Source organism: Musca domestica, unplaced genomic scaffold, assembly GCF_030504385.1.
Source record: "Musca domestica strain aabys unplaced genomic scaffold, Musca_domestica.polishedcontigs.V.1.1 2, whole genome shotgun sequence".
Lineage (NCBI taxonomy): Eukaryota > Metazoa > Arthropoda > Insecta > Diptera > Muscidae > Musca > Musca domestica.
In genome coordinates, this window is record NW_026712249.1 from 43,408,610 (window position 1) to 43,427,086 (window position 18,477).

General features: G+C 35.6%; 1 protein-coding gene across 1 annotated transcript in view; it reads left to right on the forward strand.

Annotated features, from left to right (window-relative positions):
• LOC101893069 (otoferlin-like) overlaps window positions 1–18,477 on the forward strand; it is a 159,852-nt gene that overhangs the window by 16,385 nt on the left and 124,990 nt on the right. Inside the window, exon 2 of the mRNA XM_059122189.1 lies at window positions 15,399–15,457. Within this exon, the coding sequence (XP_058978172.1) occupies window positions 15,399–15,457 (59 nt within the window). The remainder of the gene's footprint in view (window positions 1–15,398; window positions 15,458–18,477) is intronic.

The window sequence follows — 18,477 nt, forward strand, 5'->3', positions numbered from 1 at the left end:
GTGACGATGATAGCTGAATCACTTCGTTTCGTTTATTTTAACAACACTCCTAGGATATTAGATTAACGTCAATGGTGTATATTTCCAAGGGGATTAGATTTGATATTGTATTCGATTTTAGAGAGAAGTATGGAGGGAGGTTGGGCGATATATGACATACTAATGGCAGCAACTTAGCAACCGAATTCCTTTGAGAAACCTGGAACTCTAGAAGAATAATCAGTATTTCTAATTTTATAATCATTTTCGAAATCTACATTTGAAAACTTCTACATATATGGAGCCATAGCTATATCTGACCCGATTTTCATCAAATTAGATATAATTGCTTCTAGAATAAGTTCGGTCATGTCTTTTCACGAAAAATAAAAAAAAAACTTTTAATTTCATCTTCTACACCTATAAAAGAGTAGTGAAATAGCTGACGGACTGATTGACCGAGAATCAAAGCCCAGACGAAATGACTGAAACTATAATCTTGAAAATTTGCAGAAGGGTGAGTCTTGGTGCGTAGGGGTTCGAAATTTTGTGAAATAGGTACAAAAGGGTACGAAAAGTACTAAAATTTAGTAAACATTGAATACTTTTCGTTAAACAAATGGAATGAGCTAGAATTTAGAACGAGAGTCCCGGATGAAGTGCACAGTTTTTGGAAATTCGATCTTTAAGGTAACAATAAGTTTTTAAAATGGTACTTAACCTCTAGAATTGTACCATTTGGTCCTATGTTTACGAATCGAGCTGAAAACTTGAAATTTGGTATGAGAATCAAGGCTGAAGCTAGAATCTCGAAATTTTTCATGTGGCTCAATGTTGGAGTATAGAAGTATATTAAAAGTACTAAAAAGCAAAAAAAGTCGAATCTTAGCATTGGGTAAAAAATTTAGTTAGGGAAGTAGTGCTTTTGGAAATAAGTTCTAAGTGTAACAATTGTACTCATTGGTACTAAAATTGGTACAAATCCGTGTTCGTCGAACAAATTGATCTGTAAATGTAAAATGTTGGCATTGAGGTCTCTATTGGTGTGTAGGTTTGAGGCAAAGAATTGGGTTTGTATACGCGTTCAGCAAACGTACGAAAGTTTCGCATTGGAATCACCTTTTGTGCGGTTTGGTTGATGCATAGCGGGGGATTTGAAAAATGTAGAATAAAGTACGAAAGTACATTATGTATTAAGGTGGTTTTGGAAATGTTTACGAAGTTTGGGAACTGTACTAAAAGTACTATATTTGGTACAATTTGATATTGGGTGAATTGATAGTGCTTGAATTATGAAAATTATTTATCAGGATCATTATTCATGTGTAGCCTTAACATATGGAGGTGGTATTGGGAGTGTGTACTATAATTGTATGAAAAGTACTAAATACTACTACATTTGGTATTGGGTGAAGGCATAGGGTTGGATTTCTCAAATAAGATATTGAGGTCTTTGTTGGTATCTGGAATTGAGATATGGAGGTGGTTTTGGGAATTTGTACCATAATGGTTCGAAAAGTACTAAATGATACCAAAATAAGGTATTGGTCTAAGAGATAGAGTTGAAATTCCGAAATATGCAATCGAAGTCTCTGTTGTTGTCTGGAGGTGTTATGGAGGTGGTTTTGAAAATGTAAGCTATAATTGTTTGAAAAGTAATAAATTGAACTAAATTTGGTATTGGGTGAAGGAATAGAACTGGAATTCCGAAAATGATATTGAGGTGCTTTTGGAAATATGTACTATAATTGTTCGAATAGAACTGGAATACGAAATTGAGTATTGGGTGAAGGGATAGAGCTGAAATCGTAAAATTGTATATTTCGATAACTATTGGTATCTGGGATCGAGATTTGGAACGTTTTTCAAATGCATACTAAAATGTTACGAAAAATACTAGATGTTACTAAATTTGGATGGAATCCCGAACTTACAAATGCGTACTATATTTGTTCAAAAAGTACTGGATATTGCCGAAGGGATTGGGTTAGAATCCCGAAATTTGGATTTGAAGGATATTTTGGAAGTGTGTACTATAACTGAACGAAACGTACAAAGTGGTACGACTTTTGGTATTGGAATCCCGAAAATTTATATTGAGGTATCCGTTCTTATCGGCAATCAAGATGTAGAGGTGGTTTTGGAATTGTACTATATTTGTTCGAAGTGTACTAAGTGGTACTAATTTTTTATGATTGTTCGTGGGTGGGATGAGACGTGTAGATTGTTTAGCAAATGCTTACTAAATATTACTAAATTAGATATTGGGTGAAGGAATAGGGCTGAAATTCTGAAATTTGATATTGAGGTCACTGTTGTTTTCTATGGTTTACATATAGATGCGTTTAAATTGTTTTGGACAGAAAATTGGATGTGGTTCCATACCAATATCCTCCTCGGTAAACTTCAAAATTTAAAATTTGAAGAGTTTTCTTGTTGTAAACGATACAAGTTTTCTTATTATCCTTTCCGAAAAAGAAAAATTAAGAACGACAAATGAAGTTTCAATTAAAAAAATTGTCAAACTGAATTTATGCATTTTGTGTACTAACAAGTAATTAGCAGTAAATTCTGCTCTGTCGAACGTTGGATCCACCTTCCAAATGGTAAAATTTGCAGACTTTCAAAAACTATCTGTTAAAATTACTGCTAAGATCATAAAAATGCCGAATATAATAATGTTGTTATATTACGGCCAATACGAAGGCGTGAAGCTGTATATGCAATTTTGGCCATAGGCTATTACGACACTCAAAAACGCGACTTGAAACAATCCCGCTAAATAGTGTTGCTAAAATCATAAAAATACCGAATATTGGGAGGTATCGTTATATGAGTTCGCAATTTAATACAATTTTGTTGAAAAAGGTCGCTAAAATCATCAAAATACCGAATATCGGGAGTTATCGTTATTGCCAAGACGGGGACCTACGTAGACAATTTTCGATCACAGGCTGTAGCAAACATTACGATGTTACAATACGAAACTTGAAATAATTTCTCTGGATAATGTCGCTAAAATCATAAAAAGCCGAATATCAGAAGATATTGTTATATGGGGCTCTACGACGACGTGGGCCTATATAGATAATTCTCTACACACAAGATGTTTACATAATATTATTTTTTTATTAAATGAAGCATGATGCTGTATTCTCGACATTAGGATAATACATTATAGTCTTAAGGATTCCTTTATATTGTTTTTAATTGTCATCTTATTGATAAAAAAAAGACTCAATAAAATAGATAATTCTCTTCAGAAGAAACTTCTTGTGTGGATTTTCAGGCAATCCCAGGGGACAATACGGCTAAAATCATCAACCGAATACGGGGAGGTACCGGGGGATTTACCATATGGTAGATTTATTAAGCCCATCTTCGAATTTGACTTGCATGTAGTGAAAAGACTGAACTGTGCCAAATTTAAGTTTCTCATCTTAATTCGTTTTGACTCTAGCGTGGTTACTACAGTGGGACACACAGGCGGACAGGGCTAAATCGACTTAGAATTTTACTCTGATCAAGAATATATATACTTTGTTAGGTCTAAAATTATTATTTCGATGAGTAACAAACCGAATGACAAACTTAATATATCCACACATTCTATGCATGGTGTAGGGTTGAAACAGGCTTAAGACAAACTGTTGGAACGAATCTAAAATATGAAGGTGGACTGAAAAAAACCTTTGGAAGGGGACCTTCTACTTATAAAAACCTTCCTAAATGTTTTCTAATGTCTTGATAATGCCTTAAATATTAACCATTCAAATTTAAATTTCTTTTTTCCTTTTCCCATTGACGTAATTCCTCAAGACTCCTTGGTGCCTTTCCTCCCACTCTGCCCACTCTAAGATTTTTAATAAAATCAAAAACTATAATATTCTTTTATTTACTGAACAAAACTTTTCTTTTATGTTTATTACTTTGTATTATGTCAGAAAAACTTCCACAGCCATGTTGAAAACTTAAATCCTAAACAAGAGCCTGTCAATAGAATGTCATTGAAAATGAAAGACCTCATTTCTAAACCACAAACATGGTACGTGTTTTCCCCCCTCATTCAAGCGTGTGCACGTACAGTGTTTCGCAGCGATTATCTGAAATGTTATTTGCTTGTAAATTTGTGTGAGGTTGTATGAGTGTGCGTGTGTGTGGTTTATGTTAAAAGGTATTTTATTAAATTACCTCAGGTGAAGAAGGGGGGGAAATTTCAAATTGTTCACTTATCTTTTTGCGAAATCTGAGATTTCAGAGATTTTATTTTGAAGGTGTGTGTAGCAAAATGGTTTCTTGATATTCGCATGTAGTTAAATATTTACATATTGGAAAGTGAAACCACTATGCTGTGGTGGCGTTAACGAGATGCAAAGTTTATGGTAAGGAAAACATGTTAAGTTGTCGCTTTCATTTGGAAAGAGCATAGCAATTTGAAGGATTTGTGCTGAGTTGACGTACATGACAAGGGAAAAAAGGTTACTGATTTTTGCATTTTAATGCTACAGTTGGCAATTATACCCAATAGTAGTAGTTTTGCGAATATTTTACATTCTTGCAGTTCTGGAACAGACCAAGAGAATATCCAACCCAAAACCCTTAACCAAACTAAACACGGATAGCATAACGAAAAGTTATTTTACATCGCCGAAAAAAAATCCTCTCAACCCCTCAACTACAAAAAAACAGTACGGAAAGGTCAAAAGTCGGGCGGGGCCGCCTAAATGATACCCTACATCACTATGTTAGAGTTCCGTAACAAAAAGTTTAATATTGGGAACTTATGTGAAGTAGATCATACCAACTATGAACCCTATTTGAATGCGTATCACGGCTTTAGAGTAGTTACAATTTGGGAACTATATCCAACTTTGAATCGATTTCCAAAAACCTTGACGGAGGCTTTTGATGTTTAGTGCATAATATGACTTCGATAAGAATTAAATTGAAAAATATTTATTGGAGCAATAGATATACTGGACCCATATTCACCAAATGGAAAATGGAATCGACCGGGCCGAATTTTGAATACCCTTCACCATTTGGAACGAACATGGCAAATTTTCAAAAAAAAATAAAATCCGTTAAAAATCTGTTAAAATCTTAAAAATACCGAATATAGCTCTTATACAAGGGTCTATACAACGACGTGGACCTGCATAGGCAACTTTTGTCATTAGTCATTACAATATTCAAATGCAAAACTTGAAGAAAAAATTCGGGGAATAATATAGCTAAAATCATCAAGGTACCGTTATATGGGGGCTATACGAAGATGTGGACCTGAACAGACAAATTTCTGTCATAGGCTGTAGTATCAATTGCGAACTTCAAATTCCAAATTGGAAACTATTAGGGTGAATAATGCCGCTAAAATAATCAAAATACCGAATATCGGAAAGTACCGTTATATGGGGTCTACACGAAGACGTGGACCCCACAGACTAATTTCTATCATAGGCTGTAGTATCCATTACGAACTTCAAATATTAAATTTGAAACAATTCCGGTGAATAATGTAGCTAAAAATCATTAAACCGAACATCGGGGGGTACAGTTACATGAGGGCTATACAAAGACGTGGATCTGCACAGACAATTTTCTGTCATAGGCTGAAGTATCCATTACGAACTTCAAATACCAAATTTGATATAATTCCTGTAAATAATGTCGCTAAAATCATCAAAATATCGTATATCGGAAGGTACCATTACGAACTTCAAATACCAAATTGGAAACAATTACGGTGAATCAAAATACCCAATATGGGGAGGTACCGTTATATGGGGGCTATACGAAGACTTGGACCTGCACAGACAATTTTCTGTCATAGGCTGTAGTATCCATTACGAACTTTAAATTCAAAATTTGAAACAATTCCGGTGAATAATGTCGGCAAAATCAACAAAGTACCATATATCGGGAGGTACCGTTATATGGGGGCTATACGAAGACGTGGACATAAATAGACAATTTTTGTCATAGGCTGTAGTATCCATTAGCAACAACATATACCAGATTTGAAACAATACCGAATATCGGGAGGTGCCTTTATGTGTAGGCTATACGAAGACGTAGACCTGTACAGACAATTTTCTGTCTTAGGCCATTACGAACTTCAAATACCAAATTTGAAACAATTCCGGTGAATAATGTAGCTAAAATCATCAAAACACCGAATATCGGATGGTACCGTTATATGATGGCTATAAGAAGGCGTGGACCTGCACGGACAATTTTCTGTCATAGACTGTAATATCCATTTCGAACTTCAAATACCAGATTTGAAACAATTCCCGTGAATAATGGGGACTATATGAAGGCGTGGACCTACATGGCCCATTTTCAATACCAAAAGTCCTGCAGACATAATATACATTTGAGTAACATTTTATCAACCTACTCCATTTCGTTCGGAAGACAGAGTGATTTCCACAGACGGATAGACGGACGGACATCGCTAAATCCACATAGAATCTTATGCTGATAAAGAATATATATTTTCTTTGTGGGGTCTAAAATGTATATTTCGAGGTGTTACAAGCATAATGACAAACTTATTTTACCCTCCATACTATGGTGGAGGGTATGAAAATCTATTCAATTTTGGCTGATATTACATATATGGAGGACATTAACCGTAAAATCGGATGAAGATGTATATCGAAGGTATATATTCTGAACCGATCTCGATAACGTTTGGCAGTGGTATTTCCGAGTAGAATCTGATACCCGGTGTCAAATATCATTGTTGTGGAGTGGATATTACGCATGTGAGGGACTTTAACAACAAATAGGATGAAACATATGTATGCGAGCCCTAGCTACATCTGAACCGATTTTCACCAAAATTAAATCTACTGGCTTCCAAGCTGAATTCCGTCCGAAGTGCCAAAATTCAGTCCGTTTGAGCTGATATTAGCCATTAAGTGCACAGGAGCTACATCCAAATTTGAACCGATCTTGACAAAATTTTAAACAATTATGTTAGAGCTTTATCTGATACCAAAGATTATTTTTGTGGAGCGCATATTACCCATGAAACGGAGTTTAACACCAAACCGGATAAAGCATATATATGAGAGCTATAGCTATATCAGAACCGATTTTCACCAAAATTTGAAACACTTACTTCTAGACTGAATAAGTTTATGTCAAATTCCACCCTATTTGGGCCGATATTAACCATTTGGCGCACAATAGTCATGAAATCGGATAACGATATCCAAATCCGAACCGATCTTGATAATAATTGGCAGAGGTATTTCAGAGCTGTATCTGATATAATTCTTGTGGAGCGCATATTATGAATGTGAGGAATTTAACTACCAAATCGGATGAAACATATATATGGGAGCTAATAGTTATATCTGAACCGAAATTTGAAAATGAAAATTTGAAAATTTTGAAATTTGAAAATTTGATGTACTTGCTTCTATACTGAATTTGGTCGGAAGTGCCAAAATTCACTTCATTTGGATTGATATTAACCATTTGGTGCACAATAAACCTGATATCGGATAAAGACCTATGTATGGGAGCCATTTCCTAATCTGAACCGATATCGATGAAATTTGAAACAGTTATGGCTTGTATCTGATTTCTGGTACCAAAGATTCTTGTTTTGGAGTGCATATTACGCTTGTGAGGGACTTAAACCCCTAAATGGGATGTGGGAGCTATAGGTATACCTGAACCGATTTTCACCAAATTTGAAGTACCAGTTTCTAGGATGAATTCAGTCGGATTTGACAAAATGTAGGTCGTTTGGAGTGATATTGGACATTTTGTGCACAATTAACCCGAAGTCGGTTGAAGATATATGGGGGAGCTATATCTGAATTTGAAACCGATTCTCACCAAAGTCAATAGGTTTTATCCTTGGGCCAAACAAATATTACTTACAAAATTTCATCTCAATCGGATGATAAATACGACCTACATTTTGTTCACAAAAATACATGCACAGACGGACGGACAGTCATGAATAAATCGACTCAGAGGGTGGTTCTGAAGATCCTCAAAAGTAAGTTTGGGTCTATCTCGCTTCCTTCTCCATGTTACAAACACATGCTTAAAGACATAATACCCTTACCACTATGTGGTGTAGGGTGTAAAAAGTTCTTCTACATCGCTGCAAAAAAATCCCCTCACTCCCTCAACTACAAAAAAAAATAAATAACGAAACTAATGAAATTCCTTCAATGTCTACACTCAAGTTCATAGGAATCCTCTCGAGGATGTGTTGTGTGTCGGCTAACGATTGAAATACATCAGTCATTGAGTCAGTCATTGAATATGAAATATCATCGGTTCACATGAATGTTGTTGATGATGAAGATGGTAAGACATACAAACAAATGCGTATATCCGAGAAAGAAAAAACGAAAAACATAAACACAACTCATGTAGAAATATCAATGGGAAATAAATAAATAAAAAGTTGCTGTAAAACCGACAACAACAACAACAGCAGCAGCAGATGTTACACAAACACAAGTGCACAACGGAAGCAACATATTTTCTTTGACTTTACAAGTTCATGGTTTCTTCTTTTGTGGCACATTTGGGTTTATCGAAGAGAAACCTTTTTTTTCAAATATGTGGAAGTCACACAAAGAAGGAAAGCCCTATCAAGGATATTGTAATCGTATTTATATGATACATGTACACTAGAGTGAACTGGTGTTGGGGAAATAAAAAATATGTTTGAATTTGAATAGAAAATATATCTGAAGTTGCGTATATCAGACATTTGTGTTCATCTAAATATTGTCATTGGGTTTTTGTAACGGTACAAATGGTCCCATGCTGCACAAAGCCACAAAAATATGATGTCCTTACATTTATATATTGGACTAGCAAGTGCCCGCTACTTCGTCATCGAATAGTCCAACTGAAAATTTTAGGATTCATTCCAATAGTTCGTGTTAGGCCTCCTTAGTACTCAAAATGCGCAATTTGTTCCTTTTTCCTACATTTTTATATCCATCTAAGCTACAGAGGGTATACAGGGTGAGATGAAAACACTGCAAACAACCTCAGACTGCTGTCATTTCTAAGCCACTCGTCCGATAGCAGTTAAAATTGTTCCAGTGACAGCTCATTATATTGCTCACAAGCGTACAAAAGCATTTTGGTCAGAATTTTCCGGAAAAAAACGTTATTCGTGATGGAATTCAAGCGTGATATTGTGATTTTTCTATATTTTGCTGGAAAACCACAAATGGCTATCATTAGAGCACTCCGGCATTTAAATGTAAATAAATCTTTTGTGTCTCGTACCATCGCTCGTTACCGTGCTACTGGTAGCGTAGCCCGACGTCAGGGAAATGGACGGAAGAAAACAGCAACATCAGCAGACATGGTGCGAAAATTAAAGAAGCGACTAGATCGAAACCTGCATCGCCGTGGCCGAAAAATGGCTGAACATATCGCAATATTCCATGCGGCAAACATTGAAAAATTAGGTCGGGGTACAGCATTGAAATTCCAAAAAGAGCAAGAACTTACACCGCAACAGAAAGAAAATAGATTCAATAGAGCTAAAGAGTTGCTCCGCTTGGCGAAAGTGTTGAACTGCCGAATTTGGTTTTCTCCGCTCCGATGAGAAAACATTCGTTGTCCAGCAGTTTGTAAAGAAACCAAATGACCGTGTTAACTTGCCCAGGAGGTCAGCTAAAAATGTGCACCTTCGGTTGGCCACCAGAACACAAGCGTCGGCCATGGTGATGGTATGAGCCGCCATAACAACCGATTGTCGCTCTCCGCTCGTTTTAATCGACCGTGGTATCCGAATAAATGTCGAATATTATCGCGAAAATATTCTGGAGGGTGTATTAAAGCCTTGCCCACGCAAAATATTTTGGCCGCAGACCTTGGACATTCCAACAGGACTCAGCACCATCGCACTTAGCACGCGCCACCGAAGAATGGTTACAAAATAAGGTTCCTCGCTTTATTTCCAGCGTGCAATGGCCACCAAAATCTCCTTGAAGAAATCCTTGATTATATCCCTTGAAGTGCTTTAGTAAATTCAGGACTACATCTTTGGCGGTCCTTCAAAAATTCACTATTACAACTCTGACGGGAATTTGAAAAAGAATATGTAGTTATGGTAGTCCTTTTCAAAAATCAGAATTAATTTTCAGGTAATTTTTCTAAAATCTACGATTGGAGCTCTGGTGTCCTTCAAAAATTTCTTCGAGAAAACCTTGTATTTCCTGGATTTTTTTTTAAATCCCCGACTTTAGCTCTGAAATTCCTTTAAAAAATCTACAATTCCTTTAAAAGATCCCCGACATAAGCTCTGAGATTCTTTTAAAAGATCCCCGACATAAGCTCTGGGATTCCTTTAAAAATCCCTGATTTAAGAAATCCACGACTAAAGCTCTGGAATTCCTTTAGAAAATCCACGACTAAAGCTCTGGAATTCCTTTAGGAAATCCACGATTAAAGCTCTAGAATTCCTTTAGGAAATCAACGATTAAAGCTCTGGAATTCCATTAGGAAACCCACGATTAAAGCTCTGGAATTCCTGGAAACCACGATTAAAGCTTTGGAATTTCTGTAGTTAACGATAAAAGCTTTGGAATTCCTTTAAGAAAACCACGATTAAAGCTCTGGAATCCCTGGAACCCACGATTAAAGCTCTGGAATTCCTGGAGTCCACGATTAAAGCTCTGGAATTTCTTTAAAAAATCCCCAACTTTAGCTCCGGAATTCCTTTAAAAGATCCTCGACTTAAGCTGTGGGATTCCTTTAGGAAATACACAATTAGAGCTCTGGAATTTCTTTAAAAAATCCCCGACTTTAGCTCTGGGAATCCTTTAGGAAATCTACGCTTATAATTCTGTTGTTGGGCCTTAAGAAATTCACGATTATATCTCTGGAAGTCCTCTATAAATCCATGGTTATTGTTCTGTTGGTGGTCCATTAAGAAATCCACGATTATAGCTTTAAAAAATCCACGATTTAATTCTGATAGCCATTTAAGGAACATATGAGTACAGCTCTGGTTGTCTTTTAAAAAATATTCGATTCGACAGTCTCTTAAAAATATGCACATTTATAGCTTTGGTGGTACTATAAAAATACAGTACTGTTTGGGGGATCTATAAAAATACTTTAAAAATCCACAATCCTTTAAAAATACTTCAAAATATATAATTTGCTCACTTGCTGGTCCTCTGACTTATCCACAATTCTCAATCGCTCAATCGGTTTTCCAAGAAATGCTTTAAAAATTTCACGAATTGGGTCTGGTTTTATTCAAAAGCCGCCAAAATGTATTCTTTCTAAATACGGATGATGATGTGCATGTGAAAACTACAGAACAATATCAAGACATATTCTACCCTTTCGAAAGCAATTTCCTTAAAACCTTGGTTTTATGACGCCACACCCTCATACACACCTAGTCGTGACAATCATAAAGTCTATACCCCCAAGAGATTAAAGGTGGTTATTGGCATGTGAAAATACCAACAAAAAATGAGCACGCAATGTTTTTACATTAAATTTACATAAAATATATTTTGTTATATTCACTTTTCAATTTCACCATCGTTCTTTTGCCTCTACTATGCCATGGAAATACAAAACACATGACAGCAATAAAAAAAACACAACCTGCAGCCATGTTTTTTGGCAGTTGGAAAATTAAAAATAACAGAAACCATCCCAAAGGATATATGGGCGAAATAAAACCAAAATTTCAAGAAAATCCTTCAAAACTTCAACACGATGAAATGATTGTTTTAAAAATTCAAAGGCTTGCGGGAAATGCTTTACAACTTAAGTGCACTTGGGAATGTTAAAGTCAGTGTTTTTTTGGGGGGGAAATATATCACGAAATCGTCTTTGCGCGTATAAAGGATTGTGTTTATTAATGTTTATATGTTAATGTTTTAAATGTTATTACCCACCAATCACTCGGATGAGCCAAAACGCATGTGACACATTTTAATGTACGCAAAGATAAATTTCAATTTATTTAGCAAAGGCACAAACCACGGTAATTATACTCGAGTTCAGAAAGGGTTATTATACTCGAGTTAGAAAGACAGTAAACGGGAATTAAATGTAATGAATTTTAGAAGAAATCTATGAGAAAAAGGGGCACAAATTACAAATTAACCGAGAATAGATAAATAAACCTATAGAAATTAAAAAATACAAAATATCTATAAAAAAATTAGAAAAAAGTGGTAAAAAATCTTCATCCTTCATCATCGAACATTTTTATAAAGGGCCAATTTTTTAAATTTATATATTTACAAGGGGAGTTTAAATCCACAAAACAAGGCTCGTTCTTAAATATATATGCCCGCTACTTCGTTAGAGAAAATTCTAGATTCGTTCCAACAGTTCACGTTAGTACTTTTTATACCCTCCACCATGATATGGAGGGTATATTAATTTTGTCATTCCGTTTGTAAATGCTCAAAATACTTATGTCAGACCCAAACAAAGTTCATATATTCTTGATTAGCATACAATTGTTTGTCGATTTAGCAATGTCCGACCGTCAGTCCGTCTGTGGATTTACCTTTAACATCAAAAAGTCTCCAAAATCGTTCATTTTAAAGTTTACAGAGGTGGATATTAGTAAAATCATTACACAATATACCTATATCCAATTTGTTTGTCCAAAACTATTGTCTCCTATTGTCTCACTCAGTACCAAATTGAGTTTAATTTGGTACATTTTTAACAACTATATTCAAAACCCACCGCCAAATCTCAAACACAGATACCATCAACAACCAATTTAAAAAATTTCAGAATTTTATCACCATTCACCATCACCAATTTTATTACCATTCAATACTTTTCGAACAATTACAGTATTTTCAAAACCACCTCCATACTTCAGTTTCAGATACCAATCGACACCTCAAAACCAAATTTCGGGATTCCAACTCTATCTCTTCACCGGACCACAAATTTAGTATCACTAAGTACCAATACCAAATTTAGTGTCATTTAGTACTTTTCGGACATTAACAGTACACATTTTGATAACACGTCCATATCTTAATTCCAGATAGCAACAGCCATCTCAATATCAAACTTGAGGAGTCTAGCCCAGTCGCTTGAAACAGTCCCCAATTTAGTACCATTTAGTACTTTTCGAACAATTATAGTCAAACATCAAATTTCAGAATTTTATCTCTATCTCTTCACCCTGTAACAAATATTGTACCATTCAGAACTTTTCGTACATTTGTAGTACACACCTCCATATGTCCAGGGTACAAATGATCAGCGATCTTAATACCAAGTTTCATATTTCACGCACTATCTTATCACCCAAAATAAAATTGTACCAAATTTAGTACAATTTAGTACTTTTCTAAAAGTAATAGTACACATTTCCAAAATCAGCTCTTTCTCTCAACCACAGACACCAACAGTGACATCTATATCAAATTTCGGAATTTCAACTTATCCCCTCACCCACTATCAAATGTAGTACCATTCAATGATTTTCGTACAATTATGGCATACATTTTCGAAACCACTTCATATGTCCAGGCTATACATGAATAGCGACCCTAATCCAAAATTTCGGACTTCAGTCACTATCTGTTCACCCAATACCAAATTGTACCAAATTATGTACAATTTAGTACTTTTCGTGCACTTGTAGTACACATATCCGTAGCCACCTCTTTATCACAAACCTACAACCAACTTGTACTCCATATTCAAAATTTTAGCTTCATCCGTTCACACTAAACCAAGCTTTACCAAATTTAGTACAGTTCTCTTACTAATTACATATTTCCAAATCCTCCCTCATATATCGAACTTACCTTGATTCTCATACCAAATTTTAGAATTTTAGAAGTTTAATAACATTTTAGAGCATTTCCTAAATTTTAAGTTCAAATTTTCAATAACACTCTCTATCCTGCTCCATACGTTTGTCACAATTCCAATTTGTACCAAATTAGTACTAATAAAGTACTAATTTCCAAAGCTTCCAAATCTCCGGATTCTTGCTCTATCAGGACTCTTTCACCTAAATCCAAATTGTACCAAATTTAGTGCATACTAGTACATATAAGTACCAATTTCCAAAATTACCTACATATCCCAATCCTACTATTAACTACCTATTTCCAATTTTCAGAATACTAGGTCAATCGGTTTTCCCAATTCCAAATTGTACCAAATTCAGTACCATTTAGTAAAAATGTTCATAACTTCCTACATCAGACAGTCCAATAGAAATATTTTTTTTCAAATTTCAGAATGTCAACGCTTCCGTTTCACCCAAAATTTATATTGTACCAAATTTACTCCAATACTTCAGTCCAGCAATGCAATAGTAATCTTATTTCCAAATTGCATGATTCCAACTCTATTGGTTCTCCCAAAATTTAAATTGTACCAAATTTAATACCATTTAACACACATAAGTACCCATTTCCAAAACTGTCTACTTATTCTACTACTACTTATTTCTACATTTCAGAATCCCAACTCTATTTGTTATCCCAAAATTTGAATTGTACCAAATTTTGTACCATTTAGTACTGTTCGTGCACATATGTACAAATTTCGAAAACTTCCAATAGTACACTCCGCCAGCAATGTTAATTTAAAATTTCAGGATTTTAGCTGAATCCGTTCCTCCAAATTCAAATTGTACCAAATTTAGTATCGTTTAGTACTCTTCGTATAAACGAGTTCACACTTCCAAAACTACCTCCTCACATCGACTCTACTCCTCAAACTTGATTCCCATTCCAAATTTCAATTTTCAAAGAGCTAACTCTTACAGTTCACATGATACGAAGGGGTATCAAATGTAGTACATTTTGTCCATCCATCGTACATTAGTGAACTTCATTCCAAATTTAAGAGTTCTAGCTCTACTGGTTCGTCAAATACAAAGGGAACCTTTTTTTGTACATTTTAATACTTTAGTACCGTTCTAGTACGAATTTCCAACCAGCTTTATATGACGCCTTTGAACCAAGAGTGACGCAAAATTTCTAGATTCTAGCTTCAGCCGTTTCAGCGGGACATAGATGAATCATTAAGTCAGTCAGTCAATTACTTAACCCTTTTATAATTGTGGATTTTCCTAAAGTTGAGCAGTGGCTGCTTATTATCCATCCCACTGAGAGGGCGTACAACAACTTCAAATTCATTTAATATTAAAACTACACAATAATAACAATAACACCATAAATTAAAAATAAACATTTATGTTTTATTAAATTTCGAAAACCAAACACACACATCCCCACACTCCTTCTTGTACATATTTTCATTTCGGTCTATTGAAGTCGACTTTTTGTCACATCAATATTTTCTCCACACTCACACACACAGCTACACCCACACAAACAAAAGATTGTATTTAATGCAATTTTCCTCCTCTTCTTCTTGTCCAATTTCAGGCGTTGCCCACATAACATCGGAATTAAGCTCATCCTCCAATCAAATCGATGTCAACCAGGTAAGTTCAAATTTAAAATGACAGAGTGACAGAGGATGTTTCGATTTTTTCGGTTGGTTTATTTTTTTCTCATTGTTTGTTCTGTGATTTTTTGCCGGCAGCCATACATACAGCCAGCCATATTTCAGTTATTCGAAATCTTTCCCCATCTGCTGCAGTGCCATACTCAGTCAGCCATTTCGAATAACACTTGCATGAACTACATATATCTTTCTCTATTTCTTTGTCATTGTCACTGCGTGTTCATGAATATTCGAATAACGGCGCACACATGCTTCGGTGTCTGGTTCCATTCGGAGACCGTCTGTCTGTGTCGGCTGGTTGGTTGGTTGAGTTCGCATCGTGCTAATTTGAATATCCTTGAATGCATTCAACATCCCCATCCAATCCTTTCTATAGCCATTTATACAAATTTCTCCCCACAATGACGATGCACTGTACAGAGGACATGGCTTGTTGAACCTTTTGCCGGTGGTTGCTGCAGCTGGTGCTGCTCAGACTGCTGCTATTGTTCCATGCAAATTACCCATCATTTGTTTCTCTTGTTGCCTGCTACCTCCCCGCCCGACTGCATTTGACTCGCTACACTTTGACAATGAATGACAACAAAACATGAAAATTAGGCTTTTGGGAGACATTGGGGCTTGGCTATAATAGCGAATGTAATGACATGCTTATTAGCCAATTTGGACGCAAACTTGAACAAAAAGGATATTTGATAAAAGACAAAAAAAAATTGATGAAACAGAATTTTAATAGGAGTGCGAAATTGGCTATTATGAGGGAAACGTGTTCGTTTGTAACGAACTTTGAAAAAAAAAAATTGGAAAATACAATTCTGTATAAGACTAGTTAGACAGGTAGATACACTCAATCTTGACCATAAACATACTTTTACATATAGTTAGCATACGCGACCAATGGGGATGGTTTGTGAAAGATTCAAAGAAAAATAAATAATCAGATTTCACACTAAGGAGGAAGTTACGGCGTTAATAACGCTGTGCAACATCCAACCTGGGGGTGGAAAATCCTAAGTGGAAGTGATAGTATTTGGTTAGTAGATCAAAATCAAAAAAGGGATTTGGTTACCAGGCCAAACTTTTTATAGAGGTCATTATGTATGTAGCCTTAACCATGCACAAGGGCCCTCAAATATATTTGGTCCACGTTTTGGTATGGTCCCCATATAAGGATATACACCTATGTCAATTTTTTTGTATACCCTCCACCATAGTATGGAGGGTATATTAAGTTTGTCATTCCGTTTGTAACACCACGAAATATACATTTTAGACCCCACAGAGTATATATATTCTTGATCAGCATAAAATTTTATGTCGATCGGCATAAAATTATATTTCCGTCCGTCTGTGCAAATCGCTCTAGCCTCCGAACGAATTGAAGTAGATTGATAAAATTTTACTCAAATGTATATTATGTTTACAGGACTTTTGGTATTAAAAATATGCCACGTAGGTCCACGTTTTGGTATAGCCCACATACAACGGTACCTGCCGATATTCGGTATTTTCATGATTTCAGCGACAATATTCATCGAAAATGTTTCAGATTTTGGTATATAAAGTTCGTAATGGATGCTACAACCTATGAAAGGAGATTGTCTGTGCAGATCCACGTCTTCGTATAGCCCCCATATAACGGTACCTCCCGATATTCGGTATTTTGATGATTTTAGCGACATTATTCACCGGAATTGTTTAAAATTTTGTATTTAAAGTTCGTAATGGATACCACAGCTAAAGACAGAAAATTGTCTGTATAGGTCGACGTCTCCCCCCCCTTAAATGGTACCTCCCGATATTTTATGATTTTAGCTACATTATTCACCGATTTTTTTCGAAGTTTCGCATTTGGATATCTTGGCCACATTTTCTAATCGATTTAGCAAAATTGTATGTAAGCTACTTTGGGTATAGAGAACCATCTAACAGTAAAAATTCAACATAGGTAGATATTTGGGTATAGTCCTACATAACCTTAACCCCAACTCCACGTTCCCAATCAATATTTTTTGGGGGTTGGAAGGATCTTCACAGAATCACTTTCTGAGTCGATTTATGTATGTCACTGCGTCAGTCTATCCATTTATGTTTTGTGAACAAGATGCAGGTCGCATTTATTATCCGATTGAAGTGAAAATTTTCAAACAATATTTTTGGTGTAAGGACGAATCCTATTGAAATTAGTGAGAATTGGTTCAAATTTACATGTAGCTCCCATCTATATCTCCAACCGATCTCGGGTAAATTGTGCACCAAATGACCAATATCAATCCGAATGACCTGAATTTTGGCACATCCGACCGAATTCCCGTTGGAAGCAAGTGCATGAAATTTGGAGAAAATCGGTTCATACCTCCTATATTTATGTTTCATCCGATTTGAGATTTAAATTCCCTCACACGCATAATATGCATTCCACAAGAATGATATATGTTGCCAGGTCGGATCAGATTCGTATACAGCTCCCGTATATATCAGAAACTGCTCAAAAATACCTCTGCCAAATTTTTATTTAGCTTTTATATACATCTCCATCCGATTTTACGGTTATTGCTCACCATATACAGGGTGAAATGAAAAAACTGCAACCAACTTTAGACTGCTATCATTTCTAAGCCACTCGTCCGACAGCTATAAAAATTATTCCAGTGGCAGCTCATTATATTGTTTACAAGTGTACAAAAGCTTTTTGGTGAGAATTTTCCAGAAAAAAAGTTTTTCGCGATGTAATTAAAGCGACATAGTGTGATTTCTTTATATTTGGCTAGAAAACCCCAAGCGGCTATCGTTAGAGCTCTCCAGCATTTAAATGTGAATAAATCTTTTGCGTCTTGTTCCATCGCTCGTTAACGTGATACTGGTAGCGTAGCCCGACGCCAAGAAAGTGGACAGAAGAAAACAGCAACATCAGCAGAAATGGTTCGAAAAGTAAAGAAGCGACTTGATCGAAACCCGCCTCGCAGTGGCCGAAAAATGGCTAAACATATCGCCATA